The sequence below is a fragment of the Ursus maritimus genome, unplaced genomic scaffold (genome assembly GCF_017311325.1).
Source record: "Ursus maritimus isolate PB19 unplaced genomic scaffold, ASM1731132v1 scaffold_7, whole genome shotgun sequence".
NCBI classification, from domain to species: Eukaryota; Metazoa; Chordata; class Mammalia; order Carnivora; family Ursidae; genus Ursus; species Ursus maritimus.
Genome location: NW_024426885.1, coordinates 607,788 through 616,851, shown reverse-complemented (window position 1 = coordinate 616,851; position 9,064 = coordinate 607,788). Strand labels below are relative to the sequence as shown.

The 9,064-nt window shown below is 60.8% G+C and overlaps 1 protein-coding gene across 1 annotated transcript in view; it reads left to right on the top strand.

The window, feature by feature from the left end:
- The first annotated feature begins 908 nt into the window (after positions 1-908).
- The window catches only part of ADGRA1 (adhesion G protein-coupled receptor A1), a 31,393-nt gene continuing 23,237 nt past the window's right edge, over positions 909-9,064 (top strand). Inside the window, exons 1-2 of the mRNA XM_040624820.1 lie at positions 909-1,099; positions 8,825-8,952. Coding sequence (XP_040480754.1) covers positions 1,097-1,099; positions 8,825-8,952 — 131 coding nt within the window. The 5' untranslated portion in view covers positions 909-1,096. The remainder of the gene's footprint in view (positions 1,100-8,824; positions 8,953-9,064) is intronic.

Below are 9,064 nucleotides of genomic sequence, written 5' to 3'. Positions count from 1 at the left end.
TTCCCGGCCGGTCCTCGGCCGGCGGGCGCGCGCTCCGAGCAGGCGCAGAGGCGGCCGGCCGTCCGCACGCCGAGTTCGGGGCCGCCCGCCGACTCCGCCGCGGGTCCGCGGTCCGCTCTGACTCATCCCCTCCGGCGCGAGCCCGCGTGGCCGCGGCGGCTGCGGTCCCGCAATCTGTTGCTAACTCCGCTCGCCCCTCCGGCCGGCCGCTCGGCATGGCGACCCGGCCCCGGGCGCCCACCACGCGCCGCGGCTGCCCGGCGCCGCCGCTCCGGCCGCTGCCGCCGAAATAGGTGAGAAGTTGAGCTGCGTCTCTCCGCCTCCCCGGGCCGCGGGCGGGTGGGCGCCGGCGCGGAGCCGCGGGACACACGGGCGAGGGGGAGCCGCGGCGTCCGGCCGTCCCCCTTCCCGGCCCCGGGGGCCAGCCGGCTGGGGCGGCTCCTGCCGAACGGGCGCTGCTCCGGACGCAGAGGCTGAATAACTTTGGGCTCCACGGGGGGCACGCAGCCACCGGCGAGGTGGGCATCGGGGGGCCACGCCGGCCCCAGCGTCTGCCAGCCGGTCTGGTTGCTCGTTAGGAGGGGGCTCCGAGGTCTGCTCAGCGCTCCTGACGGAACCGACAGACATGTTGCGGGGCTCTAGCAGCCAGGGCGCCGGGCGGCCCGCAGACGCCGGTTCCAGGGGGGGAAGGCAGGGGTCCCAGGAGGGCGGCGTCTGGCTCCGCATGTCCCGCTTGAGGTCCCCAGACCAGCACGCAGTCTCTGTGTGTCCCGGGCGACCAAGCCCTGAGCCACACGCTCCAACAGGCTGGCCAGGTGGGGTGGCTGCGTGGGGCCAGCCCCGGGCTGAGGCCAGGGCCCCCTCCACCCTGCCCTGACCGTGCCCTGTCTTCACAGATGGGGACGGCCTCTTGACCCTCAACTGACCCCCTGTCGCCCCGAGGCACCCGTCCCGGGGCTCGACCCCACGGCCAGTGTGTGGGACCTTGACCTTCGGGACGGCCATGGAGGCCGGCGGGGAAGAGGGGGCCACATAATCGGCTCGGCGGCGACCCCACTCCGTCTGGCACTCACACTGCAGGAGCTTCGCAGGGCTCATGGTGAGTACGTGCCCCCACCGGGCAGCGGGGCCAGCCACGCCAAGGGCGGCCACCACTGCTCGCGGGGTTACCGCGTGGTCAGTTAGCGGCGTTGGGCCCCTGGTCTCCAGGACTGCCTGCTGGCCGCTCGGCTGTCCCTCATGTTAATTAGCGGCTGGCGTGCCGCAGTGTGGAGCCATGTAATCAGGGCAGGAGACGCTGCCTGCGTCCCTCCCCCCAGGCTCAGGTCCAGGACCCGCGAGACCTCCTCTGGCCCCTGGCTGGGGTCCCCCCCTCGGGTCCGAGGCCGTCGTGTGGCCTTCCCGCTGCAGCCCTGCCAGCCCCTTCCCCTCAGAAAGTTGGCTGAACGGCAGGGAGACGTGGGTGGGCTTCAGCAGCACGTACAGCAGACACGGGGAGGACGTTTCCCCAGAAAAGGGGGCACGGCTGCTGTCAGCAGCACGCAGGGCCATTAGGGGACTTGGCGTGAAGGCTCGTGAAGCTCCGGTGTGGTTGCTGCCGGCTTGGATTCCGGGAGGGCTGGTGGCCGAGTAAATAATGCATCGTGTGTGTTTGTGAGGGACGGCGACTGCCGAGGGCCCAGAGCGCGTGCGGGGAATGCCAATGGCCACAGGACACGTGGCTGGCAGGGGGCGGGGGCTTGGGGGCAGCACAGGGTTCCTAGGGGGGGGGGGGGGTCTGTCTGAGTCACTTGTTCGTTTCCTTCCTGTTCTGTTCGAGACGCCCAAACAAGGTCGGTGCCTGTTGCCAAGACTCAGCATCGTCCACACCGCTGCTCCAAGCCTCACTGGCCAGGAGGATGCCAGACACCCTAGAGGTTGTGCATCCAGACCCTACCGCTCCTCGGGAGGCCACCAGCCTGGCCAGGCCCTGTCTTCTTAAGGGACCACCTGTGGCCCCACGGTGCCTTGCCCGACATACCTGGGGCCTCTAGGTCAGCCCGTTTCTCAGGGTTTCATCCTCACTCAGGTTAGAGCCTTATTTGCAAAATGGAACCAGACAGCAGACAGAGGGTGAACCAGGAGATGCTGCCGAAGGCTGGGGGCAGGGGCAGGACCCCTGTGCCTCAGCCAGCTGCCCTGGCACCTCTTCCTGTCTGACCCTGACCCTTCCAAGCAGGCCCTCCCTGTGTCCCATCCCCGGTGACTGTGTTCACATACAGCACTGCCCCCAGTCTCCACCGCTCGACACTGGCCCAGTCCAGGACCATGAGGACTGGTGGGTTACACTTACCTGGAGGGTTTGGAGTCTCAGCAGTTTGTTGGGTTTTTTATTAACAAATAATGTGTTCACTGGAGAGTCTCCAAAAGAAATGGAGACCCAGGCCCCTACGGGGGCAGCTCTGGGGCAAGCATTCTTCATGAGCATTCCTGAGCCTGTTGTGTAGATGCCTGGGTGGCTTACCCCCGGGGCCCTGGCTATACAAGGAGGAAGACCAGGGTCTGTGAACAGCAGGGTGGCCCGACACTGCGCACCCCACACGGCCACACTCACGCCACCTGCGAGGCACCTGCCCTGGGCTGGCCGTCAGCTTCCCTGACACCTGAGGTCGGCAGTCAGCCTTCTGGCTCCTGAGTGTGATGACACACGGTCTCCTGGAGCACCTCTGGGGCCACACTGACGCTAGTGTTGCACTGAGGCCCCTGTCCTCCCTTCTGGACGTGCGCCCCACCTGCCCTCGGGGCTCTGGCAGGACCATGAATGCACACAGACCCGGACACTCCTGCGGAGCCTGCAGAACCCAGGCCAGCGTCACAGCTGTTAGCAAACGAATGTGGACCTGTGTGTGCGGTGGCCCCGTTAGTGTTCAAATTCAAGCAACAACCAAAACACGTGTTCCTTCGCACTCCATGGTCTTCTGTGATCTTCACACTTAACCTCCCCAAGAGAACGCAGCAACGGGCACTAGAAGGGAGTAAGAAGTTGTCCAAAGTTGTGCACATTCTCCCCGTTTCCTTTTAGAGCGTAGGTCTTATGGTTTGCCTGAGGAGCAGTGTGGTCACTGTGAGGGAGGCCACGTTCATTCTGCACAAGTGCTGTCTTCCCAGCCACACCTCCTGTGGCTGACAAGGCGTGGCGGGACTCCTCTGATCGTTGGGACATCAAGCAGATCTGAGAGGACAGGACTACCCGCTAGCTAATGTTGAACCCGAGAGGCAGAGACCCCACTTTGGTGGCTTCTCTTTGATGTGTCCCAGGCCCCGCAGGTGCCAGCAGCAGCCGAGAACCCTGCAGAGCCCCTACTCACTCTGAACTCAGGGCTGACCTCAGTGTCATCAGACTATCCTTTGCCACGTCCAGCAGGGGCTGGAAGCTGGGACAGGGTAAACAGCAAGGCCTACCCTGGCTGCGCTTGGAGTGCAGGCTCCCAAAGACACAGCATGCTCAGGACACCCTTTTTCTGTACATAAGCACCCCACATTTGAAAAGACAACAATGGAATTAAATCCCCTGAAAAGACCAGAGGTAGAGGCAGGGTGGAACTGTGGAAGCCTTGTTGGTGCCTGCCGCACTGCTGAGCAGGGGGGGTTAGGGAGGCCCCATCTGAGCTGGTCAAGACTCGGCCTGACCTGTATGCATGCCACAGCTCATCCAGGCTGCTCCCTAACAACCTCCAACCAGCCACACAAGGCACCCTCAAGGACCTGCACACCTGCACACACCTGCAAGGGCCTGCACCCACCTGCACGCACCTGCAAGGACCTGCACACATCTGTAGGCACCTGCACGCACATGCACTGGCCTGCACGCACCGGCACACACCTGCAAGGACCTGCACACACCTGCAAGGAACCTGCACTGGCCTGCACGCACCTGCACACACGTGCAAGGACCTGCACCCACCTGCACGCACCTGCAAGGCCCTGCACACATCTGTAGGCACCTGCACACACCTGCACGCACCTGCAAGGACCTGCATGCACCTGCAAGGACCTGCACACACCTCCATGCACCTGCATGCCCCTGCATGCACCTGTACACCTGCACGCCCCTGCAAGGACCTGGAACCCCACCAGTTCTCCCCTTGCCACTCTTCATTCAGCCTCATATTTAAATTTCTAAAAGTGTACAAGCTTACCTTCATCCCAGAAATGGAGACTGTATCACCCCATTGCTCCCCTGAATGTTAACCCCTGAGGCCGGTAACCCCAGGCCAGTAGGAGTCCGTGTGCTGTTTCCCACATACCCTGCCAAGAGAAAAATGTAACAAACTGTACAAATGTGATGTCCAATTAGGGTAATTTGTGCTCCGAATGAATAAATTACTTACCTTTTGCCTCTGCCTTTCCCCTGGGACACTTTCATGGAAGGCTGGCAGATCGATGAGATGCAATGATCATCAAAAACACAGACAAGGGGCGTCGGGCACTAATAATGAGATCCGTCTCAGTCGGTACAGAACAGAGGCAGAGGGGACGCCGAGGACGGTCTGCATCTCCCTGGTGGAAGAGGCCACTTTCCTACGCCGCCCCCCCACCCCCCAACAAAAGGGCCCCGTCTTGATCAGACGACTGACACCTGATATACCTCCTTCCTCTTTCTTTTTGTCTCTCTCTTAACATCCAAGTTGATTTATTTGCAGAACAAACCGAAAAGTACACATCCAACTGAAATAATAATAAAATGTAAAAGGAAGGTGAGCCTCAAGAAAAGGGAAAATACAAGCAAACCACAGGCAAGAGCTGCAAGCCTCCAGGCTCCACGAGAACACAGGCCAGCCCGTGGGAAGATGGAAGCCCAAATTTCCCAGGGGGAAAGACAATCTCGCAAGGCTTCTAAAGGCAGAGCAGTGAGCAGGGATCGCGAGCTGGGGGCCACGGCAGCAGGATGGTTCTCTGGACTGAGCCCAGCCTCTCTGATGTGAGGGCCATGCTGGTCCCAAGGGCACTCAAGGGACCCGTCCTGGGGAGTCAGCCCCACACGTCACAAGGATCTTGTCTGTGGGACACTTGCAAAATAATTCCTCCAGGAGGAACTCGTACACGTGTGAACTTTAAAATATAGAATAATATCTCCCTTTTGCATTACCTACTTTGAATTTTAAATGTCACCTCTAAAAATATAGAAAGGCACAGTTGATACCTAACTTGGAGGAAAACAATAGGAGGCCAAATGGAATCGAAGCTCTGTGTCTTGTAAAGTGCACATTGCTGGTGCAGCTGCTCCGGAGCTCTGAAGCCCCCCACCTTGCTGCTTCAAAATGGGGCCCTCGGATGAGAAAGCACCCCCATTGGGGTGACCTCAGCTGTGTGCGCTGGCCTGAGCACCGTTCTCAGGAAGTACTGTGTCTTGAGTTGACACCCCGAAGCGTTTGCCTGTAGCAGGAATGAGGTCTGACTTCCCACTGGCTTAGCAGAAAGGGGTTGGGGTCTGTGGATAAAACTTGGCCGATAGGGTGCCCTTGAGCGTGAGTTCTCTGATGGCAGGTTCTGGGCGCCAGACCCGCTTCTCCAACCCTGGGATGCTGTGCGGGGACACGGGGTGCCAGGCGTCACGGCAGACTCTGCTTTAGGATGGGTGTGCTTGCATTGCCCGGCCGCTCTCCACCCGCCACCCCTGCCCCCAGCAGGAAGGTGTGGGCCTTTGGGTGAGCAGTGATAGCACCCCAAGAAAGGCCAGGAAAGGACCGTGAGTCCCTGGGGGGGTGGGCGCACCCCAGGCCTCAGCCCAAGTCGGGCTCCATGCACAAGAAGCCCGTCCCAGCCAGGTCAAGCATCGGTTTTTTAGACCCCAGGTTAAAAACCGTCGTCTCTGTGAAAAGAACTAATGACACACACGAGGGCCTGGGCAATCTCTGGGGTGTGATCAGGCCTGACTTTCTACAGCCAGCTGGGCCGCTGTCCACCTGTCAGCAGCAGACAGTTTCAGAAGGAACGGCGGTGAGAAGATAATTACACATCAGGATTTGACCAGGAAAACTTGCTTTCCTCGAATTTTGCAGTGAGTTACAGTTGTCAGGAAGCTGATGCCGGCTGATGGTGACAAGCACCAAAAACCCAGACCTCCCCAGGGCCCCAGGGAGCGCTCCAGAAGCTGGGGCGGCAGGTAAGGGTGCGTGAGCGCTTCCAGCAGCCGGCATAACCCAGGGAGCCTAGCAAGCCCCAGGGAGACAGACAAGCTGGGCTGCTCCATCTTCCTTACAAAACACCTATTCTTCACCAACAGACAATCGTGTCCTGCATCACAGAAACGTGTCCTTGCAGACGCAAGTTCCACGCTGCAGGATGGAGGGCCCAGTGGGTGCCTGCCACGGCCACCAAGGCCCCGGGTGACGAGTGTGCCTTAGGGAGAAGCCTTGTTGGGCGTGGGTGTAGTGACCAGGGCGGGCCAGGCCTGCAGGGCTCCAGGCCACAGTCAGCTGCCCCCACTTGTCCCAAGGGGGCCCTGCAGCCGTGGTGTCCCTGTCACCTTGAAGCTGGCATCCTTTGGCTGTCTTTGCTCCTGAGCTCATGATTTCATGGGAATTGGGGCCGCATGCGCACCATGGGTCCTGCTGAAACCCCAGTCATCTGGATGGGAGTCGTTGGTGTTCTGTGCACGTCTGCACCTGCCCTTCAGGCTTCCTGGCCCGTGGACAGTCGGGGCTGTGTGGGGCCACAATAGTGTCTAGCCTACAGTCTACCAGGCAACATGGTTCTCCTTCTTTGGTTACATCAGGTCAGCAGCTGGGTCAGGGGTGATCCTTCCGGTTTTGATCGTCAGCTAGGTCCTTCAGCGGTCAGACTGGGAGAAGTCCCTTGGTGTCCAGGTCGCTCGGCACCTTTCCATGGTGACAGGATTCCATCTGCAGTTGCCATGACAGCAGAGAGGTCTCCTTGAAAAGGTCCCTGGGCAGAGCAAGATCAAGGTGCAGAGGCCATGGCTGGACACTAGGGTGGCCCTTGGCTGTCCCTGGAATTCCCTCTGAACAATCTGACTTTCCCCGACTGGCCAGGGCCTTGTCTTAGCTGGACTGACGAGAAAGGAGGCAGCTTGAGCTCTTGCACGCACCGCCTTCCCAGGCCTGGCGAGGCCAAGGGCCCTTCAAGGGCATTTCTGTCCTTTTCTCGCATGACTCAGGCTGGGCACCATCCTGGAGGAGCACCGGCTGCTTCCTGCTGCCCTGAGTGCCCGGGGAGGAGCCCATCGCACATTCAGAGCCCGTGTCACCTGGGGTGGGTGCATCTGCCTTGGGCATTGCTGGCAAGGCTACAGACGCCACCACCCGACCACCAGTCTGTTGTCACAACTGGGCAGCTCAGCGTGGTCTCACAGGGGACGCCCGGGCAGCCCTCTGTGGGCACCAGCCCCCGCCTGCCCTCCCCAAGCCGGGCAGGTCCTAGGGGCTGTGCGAGCAGAGCGTGTGGCTCAGAGCATAAGCTGAGAGGTCAAGAAAGGATTTCACCCTCTGACCTGGAAAGTGGAAAGAACAACAACCCCCCAACGGGGTGTATCCAGCTGCTACGACGACCGTGACCAGCACCTGGGGGCAAGGGGGTTGGGGGAGCTGGGACCAGCACCCGGGAGGTGGCGTGTATAGCAGGGTGCCAGGGGATCATACCCAGCACCCCAGTGAGGGGGGCGGGCAGCCGTAACCAGCGCCCCAGGCAGAGCAGGTTAAAATATAGAACTGTCGCTCAGTCCTGGAGCCTGGAAGTCCAAGGTCAAGTGTCACAGGGTTGTTTCTCCTGAGGCCACCCTCCTGGACATGTAGACAGCCGCCTTCTCGCTGAACCCTCCAATGGCCTTCCCTCTGGGCAGGTCGTGTCCTAGTCTCCTTCTTATAAGGATGTGGGTCCTATAGAACCAGGCCTCACCCTATGACCTCCCGTGACCTCAGTCTCCCCCATGAAGGCCCACCTCCACTGAAGTCACGTGGAGCACGAGGACTCCAACCCCTCAATTGTAGGGATACGTTTCAGTCCACAGCAGGGTTTCCCTGTGACTCAGTGAGTCACAACACATCAAGGGTCTGGAACATTGCTCAGTGAGTGTCAGAGGTCAGAGGGGCATGAGGCCAGGGCTCCCATTGGCGCCTCTGGAGCCCACACAGCAGAGAAGGGTCTGTACCCTTGGGGTGCTCTCCTCCAGGGCACAGAAATCACCAGACTTGGTTGCTGGGTACCTGGCGGGGTGTGCGAGGCCTGCTCGCGTGACGCTGTGCTTTGCTGCCACGTTTTCTACTGGTCCCGGGGCAGGTAACTCTGGGAGCTGCCTGCGCTGACACGTGGGAGCTCACCTCATTGGTCTTATGGACAAAAAGACAAAACTCCCTCAGTTCACACGTCCAGCCATGGGCCTTGCCCCTCAGCTTCACGCCCCCGTGGGAAACGTGTTCCCCTTTGAACTCTGGCCTTCGACCCTGGGCTGCAGTGCTCTCCAGAGGGCTCAGGGCCACACTGCTCTTTCTCCATGACCGGAGTCGGCTCCAGGGACATGACGCGGAATTCTCCTGGGAGATGCCATAAAGCAGAATCTCAGTGTACCTGAGACTGAAAGTGGGACTGCGGGCATTTGCTGTGTGCTGCTGCCCCTGTGCACGGCTCCGTCCAGACCCTCATGGCGTGCAGCTTGGGGCCCTCAGGCAGACACGTTCCAGGGAAGCAGGTCACCCGTCACAAATCTCTGCTCGACTCCGCAGATGCCCCTGACGACCTGCAGGGGGGAGGCCCGACCCGAGAGATCCAGGCAGCTCTGCCTGGTGCATAGTCCCTGCTCACACGGTCTGCTCTGTGTTCTTTCCAGGATTTGAAGACTGTCCTCTCCCTGCCCCAGTACCCAGGGGAGTTCCTGCACCCCGTGGTGTACGCGTGCACGGCCGTCATGCTGCTCTGTCTCCTCGCCTCCGTCGTCACCTACGTCGTGCACCAGAAGTAAGGCCCCACTGTGCTCAAGACCCTGCAGTGAGAGCTGCCCTCACGTAGCAAGAAGTCCCTGAGGGCACCTCACAGATCGCCTGCCTAGCCCGGGGGGGGGGGGGCCCTG